General features: G+C 49.6%; 1 protein-coding gene and 1 long non-coding RNA gene across 6 annotated transcripts in view; one reads left to right on the plus strand and one right to left on the minus strand.

The window, feature by feature from the left end:
- The window catches only part of RFX4 (regulatory factor X4), a 168,505-nt gene extending 154,633 nt beyond the window's left edge, over positions 1–13,872 (minus strand). For 3 of the 5 annotated variants that reach the window (XM_021091569.2, XM_021091568.2, XM_084955470.1), the window contains exon 1: positions 13,410–13,872. In XM_021091569.2, coding sequence (XP_020947228.1) covers positions 13,410–13,452 — 43 coding nt within the window. In that variant the 5' untranslated portion in view covers positions 13,453–13,872. Of the gene's footprint in view, positions 1–9,069; positions 9,403–10,771; positions 11,072–13,409 lie in introns of those variants that run through there. The other 2 variants (XM_084955469.1, XM_021091570.2) reach the window with 2 other exon arrangements.
- Positions 13,873–14,157: 285 nt separating this feature from the next.
- Positions 14,158–19,218, plus strand: LOC110260837 (uncharacterized). Its single transcript, XR_014803137.1, has 2 exons — positions 14,158–14,269; positions 15,559–19,218. It is a non-coding gene; the product is annotated as an uncharacterized LOC110260837 (long non-coding RNA).
- Positions 19,219–20,778: the final 1,560 nt, after the last annotated feature.

Consider the following 20,778-nt stretch of genomic DNA (forward strand, 5'->3'; position numbering starts at 1 on the left):
CCTGTTGTACAAACAGTGCACATGACTGAATCCTACGGGGCAGCAGTTTCACTAAGTAAAAGATGGGAAGGATCATAGGCTAGATCATAGGCTTCTGAGGTCATGAACTGAAAAGACTGAACACAGTGAAAATGTTATATAAAATGTTTTCTTGTCCTGTGCAGTTGACTGAGGTGGGGGGACAAAGGGACTGTGGGGAGAAGGTGGGTCTTGGAAGCTTCTAGGGGGACCCAAGGAGAAGTAAGGGCTTGAAACACCTTCTGTTTATTGAGCTTTTCCAATGTGCCAAGACCCTGAGTGGACCCCTTTATATGCTTTAGTCAATTTAATCTTCAATGATATCTTACAAGGTGGGTACTGTGCATGGCCCCACTTTACTGACAAGCAAACTGAGGCTCAGAGAAGTCATGTGACTTGCTGAGTTCATACATCTAGCCCATGACAAAGCTGATTCTCACCAAGCCTGTGGGATTCCAGAGCCAGAGCTGTTAATGATTGTCCTAGGGACTGCAAACTCCCTGCTATTAAGGATTTGCATCAGTGATTGCAAATTATAACAAGCTATGCAATGGAAGGTGCTATTTTTTTTAACAGCCAAGGTTCTTGTGTTGAACCTGTTATAAGGAAAATCATGCCTATAAATAAATAGATATGAATCCCATAATATGTAAAATGTCAAATTTGCCAGGGAACTGGCAGGTGGGGACATTTCCCCAGCAGTGGTACCAGGTGGAATGCAGAAGCTCCAAGAACCATTTGAGGTGAAAGGAATGCAGGGCATGAAGGCATCCCCAAAGGAAGGAGCACTGGCGGGGTGTCCCTTAGTCAGCAGCCTGCTGCCAAAGTCATACCAAGGTGCCCATGGCAGCCAGAAGCCCACTGACACCCATAACTCTATGCTCCAGAGAGGTGCGGTACGAGCTGCTGTCTCCCCCAGGATTACGGTGACCTGACCCCCTGAACTTTTTTTTTTGTCTTTTTCCATATGCACCCATGGCAATATGGAGGTTCCCAGGCTAGGGGTCCGATCGGAGCTGTAGCCACCAGCCTATGCCAGGGCCACGGCAACACAGGATCGAGGGACATCTGTGACCTACACCACAAGCTCAAGGCAATGCTGGATCCTTAACCCACTGAGGGAGGCCAGGGATTGACCTGTGTCCTCATGGATGCCAGTTAGGTTCATTAACCACTGAGCCACAGTGGGAACTCAGTACTGAACTTCTTTATGTAGTAGAGGAGCTGGAACAGACCGCTCCAAGGTCTTCTAGCTCTAAGTTTTAGGAGGAGAGGAGGCAGCCTGGCCTTGAAATCAGAATATCTGTGTTCAGATCCTCATTTGATAGCAGCCATGTGGCTTGGACATGTTACCTAAGGCTCTCTGAACCTCAGGTTCCTCATCCCTAAGATGGGGAAAATGATACCATAGGTCGGGTAAGAGAATTAAATGAATAAACATGCATAAGCATTTAGCACAGGGGCTGGAAAAGATTGCAAATGTTAGTAATCTGCCACCGAATTTCCAAAAGGGAATCACTCGACTAAAAAAGGAACTCATGACTCTGAAAATAACTCATTAAGTCAGCCTGTGTCAATTACAAAAAAAAATGATTTCAATGCACTTTCCTCCTTTTCTCCCAACCTCCCTCCATCTCTTCTTCCCTCCCTTCGTCTCTTTTTCCCCTTTCCTTCATTCTTTCCTTCTCAAAAACAATCTATGTATCCATATATAGTCTCCAGATACCGTCTACCATTAAAGGCTTTGACTTTTTTTTTTTTCTTCTTCTTTTAAAAATTTCTCTCGATACCAAGAAAAACTTTGAACGAAACACACACCCACAGTGAATCCTTTTTTTAGGTTCCTTATCACTTGGACTGCTCTGGACCCCTCTGCCCTGCGGGGCTCCCCAGGTGCGCTCAGGGCTCAGCCAGCCTCTGTGCGAGGCTCACGCCTGGGGCAGCAGGACCAGGTCTGGGTGCACAGCAAAGCCGGCTCCTGCGAGGTAGCACAGGAGGATGCCCTGCCCTGGGCACCGGGGGTGGGGTGGGGGGGACGGGCCAATTCATCCTTCTAATCACAGCATAGTTTCCAAACTTTAAAACAGAGCCTTGAGTAGAAGAAAAGCTGTGGTTTGTTGGTTTGTTTGTTTTTCCCCCTAAAAGCCTGGCATTTCTGAAAAGGTCCCCTACCCAAATCACGGCAACCTCAAAAACTCTGCCCACTGCGTGGAAAATAAGAGTTCATGGAGACCAAAGGCCCTCTCACAACAACAGCTCAACACTTTGGAAACCTTCCTTCCGGTGCTCAAAAGTTCTAAGGTTTTAACTGAAGGCCTCAAGGCCTGCGGAATCTTTTTTCCTTGTAAACTCCAGGGGCTTTCTCAGCCAATGGTGTTTATTGCTTAAGACGTCGAATGATGCTTTATGGAGAAACTATCGTGCTTTTGTAACAGAAGTCATCAAGTAAAAGAAATAAAATTCCTAGGAACAAAATTTTAGCTTTTTTTAGTAGTCAAATAAGGATGATGTGAAATTAGTTGATTTTCTTTTTAGTAGAACAAAGAACTGCAGAGACGCCCTAATTCTTCCCCACTCTTGATTGATTATCAGCAGCGGAATGAAACACCACAAAGAAAACATGGCAAAATGTGTAAAGGAACCAATCAATTCCATCATAAATAGGTTTGAGGAGTTCCCGTCGTGGCGCAGTGGAAGCGAATCCGACTAGGAACCATGAGGTTGCAGGTTCGATCCCTGGCCTCGCTCAGTGGGTTAAGGATCCGGTGTTGCCGTGAGCTGTGGTATAGGTCGCAGACGAGGCTCGGATTCTGTGTTGCTGTGGCTGTGGTGTAGGCCGGCAGCTATAGCTCCAATTAGACCCCTCGCCTGGGAACCTCCACGTAACGCAGGTGTGGCCATCAAAAGACAATAAATAAATAAATAGGTTTGAGTTTATGCCATGGGCCCAATTCTGGAACTTTCTAAAACTCTAATAACTTCAATAGAAATCTGACCTAGCCATAAGCATTTAGAATCAGTACACAAATTATAAACACATTACACCCCAAATTTAGACTAATCATTCAGGAAAGGTGATGTGGCACTCAAAAATCACTCATGCTCATTTTAAAAAATTATATAAATTCTGTAATTATAACATTCAAAGAAGCACTTCCTTCTTCAAAAGTCTAATATTAGCATAAATGATTTCAGAGCAGTCACAAGATTCAAAACAAATGGGTTGACACACCTCAAAAACTAGTTACTGACAGTGTAATTAGCAATCACTAATCACTAATCACTCTTTAGCTTATTCAAATGATAGTTCAACATCTAGCTCAGGAGTAGTTCACGCGTATTGACTGATAGTGCATTCTCTCCAACATGTTAGATTCAGGGGATCGCAGCTTATGAAATAGTAATTCTCCCTTCCAATTAAATAAAAATCTGCTATATTTATCAATCTCACCTAGGCTGCATCTAAACAATGCCGGCCATTAGCACAACTGGGTACTCAGAAAACACACAGGACGTTAACTGCTAACTAACCTTCACTGGGTTGCAGGCTCTTCACAGGCTTTCTTATCATCCCTTTAAATTAAAGCAAAGAAATCACAACAAAACAAACCCAACACGTCCAGGTTCACCTGTCTACTAATAATTATTGATTGCTCAGAGCCAGATTATATGCGTTTATGTTTTATTGAGGATTAACCAACCACAAAAGTGTAAACTATAAACATTTTTTAAAGAAATTCTGCTCTGAGCATCAGCTCTGACAACAGAAGCCATACGATCTACCTGCACAAGTTAATCCAGTCCTACTTGCCTAAATTAGGATCATAGTTGGCTGAAAACATAGAGGCAGAATTTCATTCTTTTGTACTTTTTATGAGTTTTCTCTCTCTTAAAGAAAGCTGTTACTATTTCAAAAACTCAAAAAAAATCACATTGTAGATAAAATCAAATTATAAAGAGAGAGAGAAAACAAATGGACATTTTCTCCTCACATCAGAAAAATACACAAGGAAGGCCAAGGAAGGAGTTCTGGTCATGGCTCAGCAGAAACGAATCTGACTAGCATCTATGAGGATACAGGTTCGATCCCTGGCCTCAATCAGTGGGTAAGGATCCAGCATTGCTGTGAGCTGTGGTGTAGGTCGGCAGCTGCAGCTCCCATTAGACCCCCTGCCTGGGAACCTCCATACGCCACAGGTGCGGCCCTAAAAAGACACACACATACACAAAAGGCCAAAGAACAAGTTTCCTGCTAAAACAAATTTCAGAGAAAGGCTCAAAGCAGAAGGTTTCCACTTCCTGAAAATCAAATGTAAAATGGTTTAGTCTTCAGAAGAGTGATGGCTCCAAGTCTGCGGGGTGGGGATGGGGTAGATGAAGAATGTGGCCATCTAGGCAGGTATCAGGATTGTGCAGGGGCCCCATCAGAGGTGTGCAGTGTGTGCCTTCTCCGAGAGCTCAATGGAACTCTCTTCCAGGATTCAAATCCCTGTCAGCAGGTGTTCCCTCTACAGAGACACATTTTCCACATCCTTTGACAAACTGGGAAAACACGAGGGTTCAGCCATGGCAAACAGGAGCAGGAAAATGCCCTTGTTCATGGGAAAAGTAGAGAAATGAAAATGACACGAATGCCTTTTAGATTATAATGATTTATCTTGACATTAGAACTGAGGCTTTGTCTACAGGGTACAGAAAACATCTAGATATGCTGAAACAATCTAAATTTTACTCAGATTTCTCCACCCCTTTTCCCTACTAGGGTTTAGCACAGGAAGACCATATAATTATTATTTTTTTCTCTTTAGGGCTGCACCTGTGGCAGTTCCCAGGCTAGGAGTCAAATCGGAGCTGCAGCTGCCAGCCTAGCCACAGCTACAGCCATGCCAGACCGAGCCACATCTTGGACCTATGGCCAGATCCTTAACCCGCTGAGCAAGGCCAGGGATCCAATCTGCATCCTCATGGATACTAGTCAGATTCTTAACCCGCTGAACCACAATGGGAACTCCTATTTTTAAAAATAATAAGATCTGTTGGGAGTTCCCATTGTGGCCCAACAGGTTATGAACCAGACTAGCATCCGTGAGGATGCAGGTTCAATCCCTGGCCTCACTCCGTGGGTTAAGGATCCGGGGATGCCGAGAGCTGTGGTGTAGGTACAAACATGGCTCAGGTCCCCCATTGCTGTGACTGTGGTTGTGGCTGTGGCTAGCAGGTGCAGCTCTGATTTGACTCATAGCCTGGGAACTTTGATAGGCTGCAAGCACGGGCCACCCGCCCCCCAAAATCTGCTATTGACTGAGCAATTTCTAGGAGCCAGGCTTAAAGTATACAATCTCATGATAGCCTCTTTTCCTTTTTACTGAAATACAGTTCACATTCAATATTATGTTACTCTTGAGAATACAACATAGTAATCTGACAAATACATTACCACGTGATAACCACAAGTCCAGTAACCATCTGTCACGACACAAAATTATTATAGTATTATTGACTGTATTCCTTATACAGTATATTACAGCCCTGTGACCTACTTATTTTATAACTAGAGTTTGTATTTCTTAATCCCCTTCACCTATTTCACGCAACAAACCCCCCCATATGTCCTCTTAAGGACCCTAGAAAGTAAAGAGTGGATGTTTTCACAAAGAAGGAAGTTAGAGAAGTTTGCTCATTTGCCCTGGGTCCCACAGCTAGCAAGTGACCGAGCTTGGATTTCAACACTGATCTGGCCGGTGGCAAAGCCCAGATTCTTTTCATGAAGTTACACCCACATCCACCTGAAGTCATAGGTTAACATCTCTGTGAATGACTTCTAGCTGCAATATATGGCTTATTAAATTACCTAAAGGCTACATATATAATCACAGCACATAATAGCTCCTGCCTCACTAGCTTATTCTGGCTGTCTGTATGTGAGCATGAAGGAAGCCTGCACTCTCTCAGAGACAAAGAGAACGGTAACTAAACTTCAGATGAACCCCAAGAAAACTGCAGTGCGTTTCACACCCACAGTAAAGATATGTCCCACTATGTCCCTATTTTTGCCAATAATAAAGTTTTGTCTCCACTGTGTAAAGGACTCTCCTAACACTTTCTTATATGGAGAAAATGCTTTTGGTAAAAACGATGTATGCTTTACTGGACATCCTTTCCAACACAAACCTCTCCCTCATACACACACACACACACACACACACACACACACACACATACACACACACACATACAAAGAGAGAGAAAGACAGGGTAGCCTAGTGACTAAGAGTGTGGATCGCTGCAGGTTAGGCTACTCACCCCTTCAAAGATATCCTTTATCCACTTCAATTTCCCACTTCATAAAATGGGATGGATAATAACAGTACCCCTAACATATATTTTAAAATACAACTAATAAAGAATTTAAATTGCTTAGTACATGCCTGGCACATGAAAGGCATCTGACAGACATTAGCTTTAAAAATACAAATACATTGATTTATACAAATTAAACAGATCACTTGCATCCTGCCTCAGGAAAATTTGACATACACAATTAAGACGGGTTTTGCTTCCCGTGCAGTCAAGGTATGTCTCACCAGCCAACTTACAGAGACCAGAAACATTTTTTTGTCTTTAGCCTATTGGATTCCTCATTTAAAGTGTGAATGAAAACAGTTCCTTCTTTACAGGGTTGTTGGGAGCATTACCTAGATAATGCATTTAAAGGAAAACGTTTCGCAAAGTGAAGACGTACAGTAAGTATTGAATATATGTTGTCTACTACCACTTCCATGTTGCACACTCACGACAGCCCTATCAGATCATTCTATCAGTTCCAAAAGAAAGTTGAGACTCAGCGATACAAGCGTCCAGGCCAAAGACTCACAGCTTGGTGGGGCAGAAAGGCACCTTGTGAAAAAAAGCAACCTCCCCGTCACTATGGTCTATCGTCATTAATCCAGTGTTTTCTCTTCATAGCATGTATCACTCCCTGGCAATTTCTGTTTCTGTGTTTACTTGCTTATCTATCTAGAATTTAGGCTCCAGAGGATGGCATTTTTAAGCCCAGCATTTAGTAGAACGCAGGGCACAGAGAAGACACACAGTATTCTTGAATGAATGAAGCAAGCAAGCTGACATTTGTCCAAAGTCTATCCTCAACCATTATGATGCACTGCCTCCCCTCACTGCCATGATTTCAAATCCTCTTCAAATACAGAATCATATGACTCCTTCAGAGAGGTTTTTTCCAGAGCTCAAAGACCCAACCTTCCTTGATCCTCCACTCTCATTTATACCTTTCCCTTCTCATTAAGTGGGATTCAGATCCACCCGGCAGCCAGCATCATCACCAAGCTCTGCCCAGCTGGAACTCTACCTGGGTCCAGGTGAAGCAGGCTGGGTGGAGTAAGGGAACAGGCTCTCCCAGCCTGGCTTCCAATCTGGCTCCGCCAGGTCCAAGTTGTGACCCCAGGCAAGTTCCAGACACTCTTTCATCCTAAAAAGGGACAACGCAGAAGTTCGGGCAGACCTAAGTGGCAAATGCACTGAAAAGTGCTTGTTATGGGGTTGCCACGTAGCCGGGACCCGATAAGAGAGGGCATCCTTAATTTCCTCTAGGCCCAAGGAGACTCTATTTTTCTGTCCCTTGTAGGACTCACCACTCTCAACATGGCCATGCCCTCCCTCGTGAAACCATTTTGACAGCAGGGTCTGCCACAGGCGCTCAGTGAGTGAGACTGAATAAAACTCCAATACATTCAGTCAAAGTAATTTTTTTTTTTTTACTTTTAACTGACACCTCCAAATCATCTCTTTGTTATTCTCTCCCCTAACCTTAATAAAATTGCAAAGATATCTCAAATAGAGTGGAAGGGATAAAAGCAATGAAAGACTTCCTCCACCTTTTCCATCCTGCAGAGTGTGGAGCCCTAGAGGGGCAGCCGAGGGGTCTCCCATATCTCCTGTACAGCAGGTCAGGCGGGGCCGATGCAAGTGATGACCTGACTGTCCAGCGTCCCAACTTGTGATGTCACCAGTCTACACCTTTTCAGGCTTTTTGTTTTAGTTTGGTTTTGTTTTTTGTTTTGCACAGACACCGAGGCAAACAAAAATATCAACTGGACTTAGAATTGTGTTCTTAACAGTCCTGGCAACGGAAGAGAAACCCAGTGCCTGATGCAGGTCATGATAAGGCCTCTCTTGCAGAGCACTTGTGAGGATGGATGTGTGATAAACTACTTGATCAACAAAGTACCAGGCAGATCTCACAGACACAGATGCAGGCATGTAAATGAGTCGTAACCTCTCGGCCCAATCTTTACATCCATTCATTTACAGCTGAGACAACTAGAGTCTGGGCAGCAGGGAGGGACTCCCACTGAAATGATCACCAGGAAGGGGAGCTGAAGACTCCCCTCTTCCTAAAAGCCGGAACAGTGGAGGGGAGAGGCTGGTTTTCTTTTAATGGCAACATCTCACCACATGTGTCCGTGTGTTTTCCTCTCAAGCGCGTGTGAGGGGCTGGAATACGCGCTTCATCATCCAGAGGCATTTCCAAAACGCTGGGCACAGCCCCTTACCAGCTAGTGCCGCAGGGAATGCACCTCAGGTGTAATGGAGAAAGGCAATTCTAGGCCTTCAATGAGGCGTTACCCAACGTTCTTGAGCCTTAAAATCCTCAATGACTTGTAAAAATGTTTTAGGATATTATTAGTTTGGGAAGAGATTCACTGATTGGGCAGAGAGTGGTGACCAGTCCACATTATATTTTCTGGGCTCTATGGTAAAGAGGGACACGTTTAACTAGTCAGAGAATCCCAGCCTGTGAGCTGTCTAGCCCTTCATTTTACAAGCAATTTAATCTGGGAAAGGCTAGATTTACCTAAAGTAACATCGCAACGGGCCGAGTCGGAGTTATAACTCAGAGCTTTTCTCACTGTACAAAGGAGGGGGGATAAAAATCCAAGCGATCGCCTCTTCATCACCCACCCCCACCCCTTCCAAGATTTCTGGCCAGGCACCTCCTTCTCTTCTCTTTCCCGCCTTATCCTAACCCCTTACCCTTTCAGATCCAGTTTGAGAAGGGGGCGGGAGGCGCTGAGAAATTCATCTTGAGCGACCCACGGGTCGTGGGGAAGAAAAGCCAGAACCTTTCACGTTGGTGAGCCTGTGGCTCGTGGGGGAGGCGGGCGCACTGCCCAGCTGGCGCCTAACCTCGGACCGGGAGGGAGGCTGGAAGAGAACTCGGAGGAGGAGGGGTGGGAGGGAGGGCGGGCGCACAGGCGGGCTGAGAAAAGGTGTAGCTGCTGGAGAGAAATTAGAGACCTCGGCGCCTCTGGGAAGCAGGACGGTCCAGCTCTCACACAGCGGCGGGGAGGCCCCGTGCAAACGCCCCTCTCCTCCTCGCACTCGGCCTTTTGTTGTCGGCCTCTGCCTCTGGCTCCCGCTCATGCCCTCCGGTCCCCTGCCCCCCCCCCGAAGTCACCCCAACTGCACTCATAATATTTTGCTTTGCGCTGAGTCTGTTTTCCACCACCAACTTCCAGCAGTCTCCATGGCGACGCGCTGGGGAGGGGGGTGGGCTCAGCTATGGAAATCCCGGGGCCTAGCCGCCCGGCGGCCCCTGCAAACTTTTCCGGGTCTCCGCGTCCTACAGCAGAGGGAAAGAGCTCTGTCCTGCGCCGCCACACCAAGTCGCGTGCGGGGCTAGCGCTGCTGCCTCCCGGCCTGGGGACTGGGGACCACGCGGCTCCTACTTGACCCTGATGCCAAAGCCAGGTGCAGGTGCTAGGCAGGTGGTGAAGGTGGGGCGAGCATGCCCCCTTCACCGGCCACACACACACACACACACACGTCCAGGGAGGGCGAGACAGTCTTATTTGGGCGCGGAGGCAACGTTCAGAGCCCACTTCACTTGCTCCCCGAGCGGGCGGTCCGGGTCCCCCAGCCGGAGAAGGCGGCTCCTTTCCTAGACCCGCGCCTGGGAGAGGATGGAGGAGGCCCGGGGCCTCTTCCCACCCGGGCGCTCTCTGCCCCGCCGGCCCCACGCCAAAACCACTGAATATCCCCACCTGCGGGCCCACAGAGCCAGGGCGGGCCTTGTGCTGAGCCAAGGGCCTGGAGACCCGAGTGCCTTCCCGCCGTCGTGGCCTGGGGGGCTCAAATCTGGCTCTCGGGGTACCTTGGCCGCTCCAGATTTTGGAAATCGGGGCGGAAAATGGGTGGAGGCAGAAGTTTCCAGGTCGGGCCCCGCAGTGCCCCTGTCTAAGGCGCCATCCCGTTTAACAAGAAACGACGCTTCTGTTGCGTAGGCGACCAACCTGGCCCACTTCGCGCCAGTTCTCCGCGGCCTAAAATTCTACCTACTTTCCCCCCTCGTTCTCGAATTTCCAGGTACCTCGAGGAACTGAGCAATGCTCGCCTGGGCAGGGCAGCCGGGAGTGGACGCACGGCCGTAAACACGTAGGCGCCGCGGGCCACACGGGGCTCCGCACAGGCTTTTGCGCGGCGCGGGGCTGCGGCGCGAGCCGGGAGGGACGTAACTGCAAAGCCGCATCCGCCGGACGGCGTGTGGACGGCCCCACGCGCGCGCCTGCGGCTTTGGCCGCCTCCCCAAGCTCTGCCGCGCAGAGGGGCTCCCGGGAGAGGGGCTCCTGCCTCGTCGCGCTCGGCGGCGCGCCGGGTCCTCGGCCTCCTCCGACGGGGCCATTGTCTTGGCCCCACACTTGTTGAGTATTTGGGAAAAACTCGAGGACTATGTTACCGGCTCGGTGCGCGGCACAAAGAGGCACGTTTCCGCAGGTCACGCTGAAGTGGCCCCAGACAGACCGCTGGAGCCTCGGCCCCTGCAAAACTGTCCTCCCGGTCGGAGGCACTTTACGGAGATTTTCCTTTTAAGAGTAGAGGACGGAGGCCTGGCCCGCCGGCCTCTCCGACCCTGGGCGCTCCTGACTTCGCCCCAGCCCTTGCTGCGAATCCACTGTTCCAGCCTTTTCGAATGAAACCATCACCATCATGATCATCAGCATCATCTCATCTTCGTGGTTCTGCCGTAGGTTTGCACGCAAATCTGCTGTAAAAGGACCGGAAGGCAACTGCTCCAAGGAGTGCTGGTCTCAGCAATCCCGGGAGAAGGGACCTTTACATAACAAGGGACTCTCCAAAGAAAAGCTAATTGGATTTTAAGTTCTCTGGAAGTAAGGTGAGGGAAGGTCCTGGACCGGACCGCGCCAAGCTGCACTTCTCCTTGTCGTCGGTTTTGCAAGCCGGAGTGAAATGTCACCTGGTGCGTTCCATGGCATTTCTTCATGCTGCCGTTGCCCAGAACGTTTTGAGTTCAGGATGGTGATCTGGGGATGTCTCAGATTTTCGAAAAGGAGAGGGGGGAGATGGGGGGGAGATGGGGGGGGAGATTTCAGAACCCGCTAGGGGTGTTTGCAGTAAGTAAAAATGACCAGGTGACTCCATGACCACCAACTAGAGGACGGAAAACAGGACGTTTCCACAGCCCCAAAGCTCTCCCCAGAACGCACAGAGAAGCTCCAGTCGTATGGAGGGGCGGCTAAAATCCCCAGCTGGGCCATAGCTGGCACCTGGCGCTGAGACTCTAAGTCCCTACGTGGCTCCCTTGCAAAAACTACAGATAATGCAAACATGGGTTTAATTTTGTTAAAAGATAGTCACCTCTAAAGGGGTGCTCATGAGGTGCGTAGTGGCAGGAACGCTTGGCATAGAGGGGCTCTTTCCCCTCTCTGGGTGCCGGCTTTACCGCCAAAGGAGAGGATTCCAGCAGAGCCCTCTGCACAGTCCACAGCCCAGCACGCCACAGGCGACGCCTCTCTCTCCCTTGCCTTGGATTGTCATCGCGTATAGTAGGGAGGACTTCCAGGCTCAGCCTTTCCTCACTCCCAGGGGACCCACACCCACTCGGGGGAGCTCAATGGAGAGGGACTTGGGTCTTGGGATCAGAGATAGACCCCTATCCTGGAAAATCAAAGCTACCCCAGGCCAGAGAGGGTGGATGTCTTGGCCACCAGAGCCTCAGCAGAAGCCAGGAGGGGCTGGAAATCTGCAGGGACGGAAGAAAGACCATCTGGGTCGATGCCCCCTGACCCCTACTCCTACCCCTCATCCATTTCCAGCCTGCCTCGCGGTAGAGGTGAAGGTACCATTATGTGTTGTGTGTTTATTTGCTCAGGAAAGAGATGCTCGTGTTATGGGATGGCAGAGGCTGGAAGGCACTTGTTGCTCCGCGCTGCGTAGTCCAGCAGCGGATGCTCTTAGGCATCCTCCAAAGCAGCGCGTCAAGCTCTTGCCTCCGCTGCACTCACTGCTGGGTTTCTGCCTCTCCCCAGGAAACCCCGAGGCTGCAGCCAAGCCCAATAGGAGTGCACCGGTTGGGAGACTACGACCGGGGAAGGAGGTGAATTTCCAGAGAAATTCTTCCACCTAGGAGGAGCAGAGGGAGTATAACTCTGATCTAGAAGTTTAGCGGCTCTTCAAAGGTGCTAGAACGGGGAGGTGGAGAAGGCTCTGCTGGCGAAAGAACCGAGACACTGGGCTTATTCGTTGTAAGAAATCCCTTGGTGTTCTTTCTCCGTGGTTAGGGACCGCCGCGACCCCCAAACCTGCCGCCCACAGGCCCCAAGTGCCGAGCAGTTTGCAGACCCAAACGCCAGGCCTCGCCGGCCACGCAGTGTCCCGCTCTCCCTCCAGCAGAGTTACCGTCCCCGAGCGGAGCGCATCGTCGGGTGCCCCTTCCGGACAGGGAGGCTACACCCCGCCTCGGACGGCCCAAGGCTCCCCTCCTCCCAACCGGGCGCGAATTCCCCAGGACCACCGGGCTCGCCGCCGCCACTCCCTCCAGCTGCGCATCTCCACCAGTCGGAGGAGCCTCGGTCCCCACCTCCCAGGCGCTGTGCGAAGCCGTTGCCCTCCCCCGCCTCCGGGGCGTTCCGCTCGGCTTCCTGGCCCTAGCCGCCAGCATCCGAGCGCACCGCTATCCCGGGGCCCCCAAACCGGGGGAGGAGCCGGGCCTGGGAGGGGGCGGTCGGCTCGCAAAGTTTCTGCAAGTGGCACCTCGAGCTCGCCGCGAGCCAGCGAATCTTTACGTAACTTTGTGTCCAGGGTAAGCGAAAGTGCGCTCCTCAGCGCGCGCGCACACACACATTTACACACACAGTCACACGCTTAGACACACACACACACACACACACTTCCACGCATCCGCTTCCACATATCGCACATCGCATGGGATTGAAAACTTCTGCACACTCCGTTATTTCCTGGGGTTCCACTGTCAGGGTGACCCTTCTGAACTTTTTGCGACTCTTTCTGAAGTTCCCTTTCTACCTCTTTTTTCCCTCCCATGTCTCCCCCCAACCCCCACCAGTAGGACTAACCTGTGGAATCCATGTCGGGTTCCTCCAGTAACCCACAATGCATGCTCTTCCCATGGACAGCACAGGCGCCCCCCAAAAGTCCTGATGTTTGGGGATCCCCTGTGCTACGGCTGCCCAAGGAGGAGGGGAGGAGGGGGGGGAGAAGGAGAGAAACGCAGAGAGTGCAAGGGCGAAAGGATAAAGGAGGAAAGAAAAAGGAAGAAAGAGAAAGGAGAGAAGAGAAAGAAGAAAAGGAGAGAGAGAGAGAGAAGGGAGAGAGTTCAGAGAAGGGGGAGAGAGAAAGAGCCAGCGAGCAAGGGGACCCTCAGTAATCCAGCCGGGCAAAGCCAAACCCGTCAAAATGTTTGCGGATGTTTCATGGGAAAAAGCATCATTTTATAGGAGCCCCGATGGGAGCAATGTCATTGATAGGCCAGCCGGCCTGATGAATGGCCGCTCGTCAGATGGGGCCGTGGCGAGGCGCACTGTGAAGCCCATTGTGGGCCTGTTTTGAATAAGAAAAGCCGCCTCCGAAAAGGGGGGCTCAGAGCGACGCAATCCCAGCCCTCCGACTTCCCCCTTCTATTATAGCATTAGCAACGTTTTTCTTATTTAAAGTTCCAGAGGCCTTCTCCAGCCTTCGCCCGGCACTCATTATAGGCGAAATCAAAATTGGCTTAGATGTGGCCCCCTCCCCCCTCCCCAGCCCTCCCCCCCCATCCGGTCGGGCCCGGCGCAGGCCTGGGGGGCAGGGGACTCCGAGGAGCCTGGGGAGTTGCCTACACGGCCACGAGTGGGCCCCACGCCTTTGCCTCTCCTCTTGTGCCCCCTCCCCAAGTTTGGTCCCGGGCTAGATTTTGAGGGGGAGCCCGGGGGATGAGGTAAGCCTTGACTCCCTTCCGCGCGGATCCGCAGACTCGCGTGGAAGCGTGGAAAGATCTGAAAGGGGGACGGGGAACTGCAGCCCCAAGACCCACCCCGCAACCTGGGCGGCGAGAAGACCGCTTGGCAGGGAGGGTGTGAGGGGCTGGCTCATCTCCTCCAGAACTTTCTGTCTTCTTCTGGGTTTATCTGTCTCCTTCCCGGTGTCTCTCTCCTTCCCCTGCCTCTCGCTCCCCCTCTGCCTGCCTCCCCGTCTCTGTCCCACTCTGTCCTCCCCTCGTCCCCTGGGTCCCTCTCTTTCTCCGTTTGGGCTGCCTGTGTCTCTGTCTAACCCCTGCCCCCGCATCTCTTTGTCTCTGCCCCTCTGTGTCTCTATCCCCCTGGGTCTCTCTGGCAGCCCCCGCCTCTTCCCGTAACTCTGTCTGTCAGTCTGTCTGCCTCTGTCCCTTCCTCCCTCCCCCCCACCCGCCCTCGCCCCCAGCCGGCCGCGAAGTTTGTGAGAAGCCCCGCGCCGGGCTGGGGACGCGGTTTTCCCAGGGACCCCCTCCTCGGCGGAGTGTAAAGTGCAGAAAGAGGGGGGCGAGGAGCTGGGGGTCTGGAAGTGGAAGTGGGGGGGGCAGGCTGTGCCTCCGCGGGCCCCGATAAAGTGGCCGTTCGCGGGCCGGCCGCGCTGTGATTAGAATATGAATGGGGCTCGGCGGGCGGAAGAGAAAGGCGGATTACCCGGGTGCTTTGACCATGGACAGAGGCAGCGGCGGCCGGGCCGCGGAAGGGGCGGGGCGGGTCCCTAACGCAGAGCGAGGGGGTCTCTAACCCGGGACCCCCAGCTGGGCGCGGCTTCCGCGGTCCCTCCTAGAGCCCCCCACTCTGCCCTCCCCAGGCAGGGCTAAGCGCGACCATGTTGGGGGGTTGGCGAGGGGCCAGCACGTGCCGAGTTAAGGTCACGGTGCAGAAGAAAGGAGGGGGCGCGGAATACGGCTGGACTGAGCTCGGGCTTGGCGTATTTCCGAGCGCTGGGTTCGATTCCCGGTTCGGTAAACGCCTATGGGCCTCAGTTTCCTCATCTGTAAAATGGGGTAGAGACATCCCCTCTCGAAGTAGGGGTATGATGAAACGGGTAGTGATGTAAGAGGAGCTGGGTAGTTGTTGTTCTCTCTACTTGGCACTCCACCTCCTGCCCCCTCCCACCTCGACCCTGCGTGACAGGTTCCTCCCCATCACCCTGGCCTCAGCTAAGTGTCGCCTCCTCAGAGTGGCCGTGCCTGACCATTTTGATTTGTTTTTGCAGGAACTTTGTTCACAGCCTTTGCTCAGAGCCCAGAGCAGCACAAGGCACGTTCTTTCTGGCCGAGAAGGTTGGCGAAGGGAAACGGAGTATGGAGCTACCCAAAGGTGACGGTGCTGATCCCTGCACGCGGTCACGATGTTCATGGTGGCAGAAACCACGGGACTCCAAGTCAGAAGATCCCAGCGGCCAGGCCCTCCTTGGGAAGCCTCCGTTTCTCCCTCAGCAAAATAGGGTGAATGATAAAGAGCCTACATCAGCCAGCTCCACGGACCCATCGGGCGGTAAAAGACTTGGCGGGGAGCCTGACCAGGTGCAATCTGGTGGTTGCAAGCAGCACGTCCTCAGAGTGGAGAGCCGCCCCTGCCCGAAGTTCTTCAGGTCCCAGGAAAACCCTTGAGGGATGCCAGGGGCCGGATGGTCTCAGAGGGTGGATGAGGCTATTATTACAGCTGTTGCTATTATTCTTAATTTAATTATTATACACACGAAATGGGGTTGGGTGTGGTGGACCAGGCTTGAAGGGAGGGGTGAGGAGAAAGAACTCATGGGCTGCCTGCCCTGCTCAGTTCAGGAGGCAGGCTGGGCTGGGTGCAACCAGTCCCTGCTGGTGTGCTGTCTAACCTGGGAGGGTACTGTTTCTGAGACATGACAGTGTAGCAGCACCTAGAACTTAAAAAAACAAATATAAGCACTTATTCATTCCTTAGTAAGTTTTTCTTGTGTACCTACTATGTGCCTAGCACTATTCTAGGAGCTGAGGATACAGCAATGAACAAAATCGACTAAAAAAAATTCCTGCTCTCTTGCCGTTTATGTTGGTGTGAGGTGAGATAGATAATTTATAAAATACATAATTAGATGGCAGAGGATGTCTGATGATGAGTGCTATGTAGGGGGTGGGACGAAAGGAGAGCCTCTCTGAGAAGGTAATATTTGAGCTTTAAAATAGTTCTATCTGCTGTTGGTGGGAATGTCATTCGTGCAGCCACTATGGAGAACAGTATAGACGTTCCTTTGAAAACTAAAAATAGAGCCACCATATGATCCGGCAGTCCCACTCCTGAGCTTATACCTGGAAAATATGGAAACTCTAAATCAAAAAGATACATGCTCCCCAGTGTTCACAGTAGCGCTAGTTATAATAGCCAAGACATGAATGCAACCTAAATGTACATTGACAGATGAATGGATTAAGAAATTGTGCTGCATACATACATATAATGGAATACTAGTCAGTCATAAAAAAGAATGAAATAAGGCGATTTTGCAGCAACATGGTTGGACCTAGAGAATATATACTAGGTGAAATAAGTCAGAGATAAATATCGTATGATATCACTTATGCGTGGAATCTTAAAAAATGATACAAATGAACTTATTTACAAAACAAAAACAGACTCAGACATAGAAAACAAACTTAAGCTTACCAAAGGGGAAAGCGGGCAGGCAAGGATACATTAGGAGCTTGGGATTTACAGATACACACTCTTCATATAAAATGGATAACAACAAGGACCTACCGTATAGCCCAGAGATCTATATCCAGTATTTTGTAATAGCCTATAATGAAAAGAATCTGAAAATATATATATCTATATAAAAACTGAATCACCTTACTGTATACCTTAAACTAACACAACACTATAAATCAACTATACTTCAATAAAAAAATAAAATAGTGCTCTCTGGGGATTGGTGACAATGGTGCATTCAGTTGTGAAAATGCATTGAGCTCTGTGCATTTATGATTTTATGCATTTTCCTGAATGCATTTCAAACCTTAGTGTTTGTTTAGATTTAGTGCTAACAAAATCATTTAGTAATAATAGCTATCATTTACTCTTGACGTACTGACTGTGCTTCCACCATGATAGGTATTTTCCACTCATTATCTCATTTAATCCCGATGATTCAGCTAACATGTAAATATTATTGCTCCCCGCTTTTGGAGAGGAAGACAATTAGAGTGCAGCATAGCTCTCTTGCCCTTGACAGGCACTGTGGACACAACAATGAATGACCCAGCTCCCATACTCCAGGAGCTTGAAATCCAAAGGAAGTACAGCATAAGGGGGCTGTGGAGAAAGTGTGGGTGCTTTCATACCACCCACAAGAATGGAGACATGAAACTGAGCCCAAGAGGCTAGTGCCAAGGCAGGCCTCCAGGAAATGATGACTAAGCCAGGAGGCGGATTCACCAGGCAGGGGTTTTGAGGGCTGTTATAGACAGAGGAGAATGTGTGGCATGTTTGGGGACTGGAGCTCGGCACAGCTGCCCATAGAACAGGAGGAAGTAACAGGCAATTTCTTTGGGAGGTAGGTGGGGATCAGATCAGGAGGGTCATGTTAAGAGGTTTATCCCAGAAGGGATTAGAGCACACAGGACTACATTTGTGTTTTGAGAGACCAGTGTGGCCACAGTGTGACATCAGGATGGGGGTTGGGGTGGGGGTGGGAAGGAATCCTGGTGGCCTGAAATAGAGACATGGCAGTGGGAGCAGGGAGATGTGACTCTATTCCAGAGATACTGGGAAGGTTGCATCTATCCTCCTTGGTGCCGATTGGATGTGGCCAGTGAGAGGCAGGATAGAGTGATGTCCAGGTCTCTGACTTGGGGTATTGACACCAATCACAGAGATCGTCCAGTGGGGGGAGGGCGGAGTGGCAGGAGGAAGGAAGATTTGGCAGCAAAGGAAAGGAGACTTGAAGGGCTGGTAAAACTTTCTAGTAGCCCAGCAGCAGTGACAGGCAGGCAGCCCCACAAATGCGTGGAGTTGGCACTGATGCATAGACCTGCTGAAGCCCATTGAATGGCTGAAAGAGCAGCACAGAAGAGGAAGGCACAGGATGGATTCCTTTCGGATCATCTGGGATGTTCTGCTCCCACTGCTGCAGTCTCCCCAGCACTGTACTTCCCAATCCTAACACTCACGTTTTGGTAATTATTTACTTGTCTGATGTTTTATTTTCTCTATGGAACTCACCATCATCTAAAATTGTTAGTTTTGTTTTTTGTTCATTGTATGCCTCTGCACTCCAGAACACAAACCTCAAGAGGGCTGGGACTCTGTCCTCGCCCACTGCTAACATCCCTGAGTCTGGCCAACATGTATTGATCTCTATGAATGGCCCGCCCACTGATCTGACTGGTAGCAGGTGACACAGACCCACAAGAGTGCAGGACAATGGATTTCCTTGTGCAGTGAAGTTGCTGGACACTAGTTTTGCACTTTGCACAGTACTGAAACACTCTAAGTGAAAATTAGAGCTTTGTGAAACTGATTCTAAAAATGAAATCTGAAAGACAATATCTCATCTCTAAAAATCTCCAATTGCAAGTTTATATTTTAGAGCTGCATTATGTGTCGCCTTCAGTAGAGAAACTCCTGCTCATTAAGACGTATTCTTCCTCCTCTTCCCTTCCCTCCTTTCCCTCCCTCCCTTCATTCCTCTCTTCCTTTCTTTATTTCAGCCAATACATGAATAATCAGTCTTGTTCTCAGCAGAGGTTCAGAGGTGAATAGGACAGACAAGCTTCCTTCCCTCCCTTCCACCTCCTGGAGTTTACATGCTGTTGGGAGGGCTGATGATAAACAAATGAATGATGAATGATATTCCTGCCTTCATGGATCTTATATTAAAGATATGAGTCCAACCTTATATTTTGTTAATGATTCATTTGTGAATTACACATTTAAGTAATACCTTCAACAAACATTGCTGGAGCACCTTCTATGTACCCCTGCCAGGTGTGGGGATAAATAGTCCATTAAGACTGTGTTTATCTTTCCTTGTCTTGCTTCAGTGAAGATGAGTTAAGAAGAACTATAAAACAGCTGGATATGTACTCTACAAGTGGGGTGCCTGGAGCTGTTATGGAACAAAGGGAACCCCAGCTCACTCTGGAACCACCTGAGGTCTGAATGGATTTCTGCCCACCATTGTCACTGATAGTCAGAAAATGCTCAAGAAGAAGGCAGAAAAAGAAGTTTCTGGCAATGAGCAGAAAGTGGCTACCAACATGTAATTATAAAGACAAAAATGAATGGCTTAGGTGGAATTACAAGCTGCTTTGACAGGGTTAGAGGGCAGCGTGTGCCCAGGAAAGTAGACCTGAAATGTAGATAGAGATGTGAGCCACAATGATGGGTTTCAAAAAAGGGTCTTTTGAGTCAGGGTAAGGAGCTTAGACTTGAACCTGTGGAGGATGATGCTGGGTGGACATTTTTCCTCAGGCAAGAGACACAATCAGATTTGCATTAGAGAAAGATCATCAGACAGTGGCAAAGAGGATGGAGAAAGTTTTAAAAGAGAGAGAAACTAGAGACAGGAGACAACCACCTTTGGAATGGATTAGCAATGAGATCCTGCTGTATAGCACTGGGAACTATATTTAGTCATTTATGATGGCGCACAACAGAGGATAATGTGAGAAAAAGAATGTATACATGTATGTGTGACTGGGTCACCTAACTGTACAGTAGAAAATCGACAGAACACTGCAAACCAGCTATAATGAAAAAAAAAGTCATTATATAAAAAAATAAAAAGTTGGAGTTCCTGTCGTGGCGCAGTGGTGAACGAATCTGACTAGGAACCACGAGGTTGCGGGTTTGATCCCTGGTCTTGCTCAGTGGGTTAACGATCTGGCATTGCCGTGAGCTGTGGTGTAGGTTGCAGATGTGGCTCGGATCCCTCGTTCCTGTGGCTCTGGCATAGGCAGGTGTCTACAGCTCCGATTAGACCCCTAGCCTGGGAACCTCCATATGCTGCGGGAGCAGCCCTAGAAAAGTCAAAAAGACCAAAAATAAATAAATAAATAAAAATAAAAAGTTTACTAGGAGCTCCCATTGTGGTGCAGAGGAAACAAATCCACCTAGGAACTATGAGGTTTCAGGTTCGATCTCTGGCCTTGCTTGGTGGGTTAAGGATCCAGCGTTTCCGTGATCTATGGTGTAGGTTGCAGATGCGGCTTGGATCTGGCATTGCTGTGGCTGTGGCATAGGACAGCAGCTGTAGCTCCAATTCAACCCATAGCCTGGGAACCTCCATATGTGCAGCCCTAGAAAGCCAAAAAAAAAAAAAAAAATTGCTAAACGCTCTAAATACCATTTCCCATGGAAAGAACCGGAGTTTCTTGGAGAAATGGCTAATTCCATGTCTGGGGCAAGAAATGTAAAGGAGAATCCTGGATCTTTGGATCCTGCCAAAGAGAAAGGA

This window comes from Sus scrofa, chromosome 5 (genome assembly GCF_054392235.1).
Source record: "Sus scrofa isolate SSC_HxYL_T2T_F1_AM1 chromosome 5, Sscrofa_HxYL_maternal_Yorkshire_Landrace_v2.0, whole genome shotgun sequence".
Lineage (NCBI taxonomy): Eukaryota > Metazoa > Chordata > Mammalia > Artiodactyla > Suidae > Sus > Sus scrofa.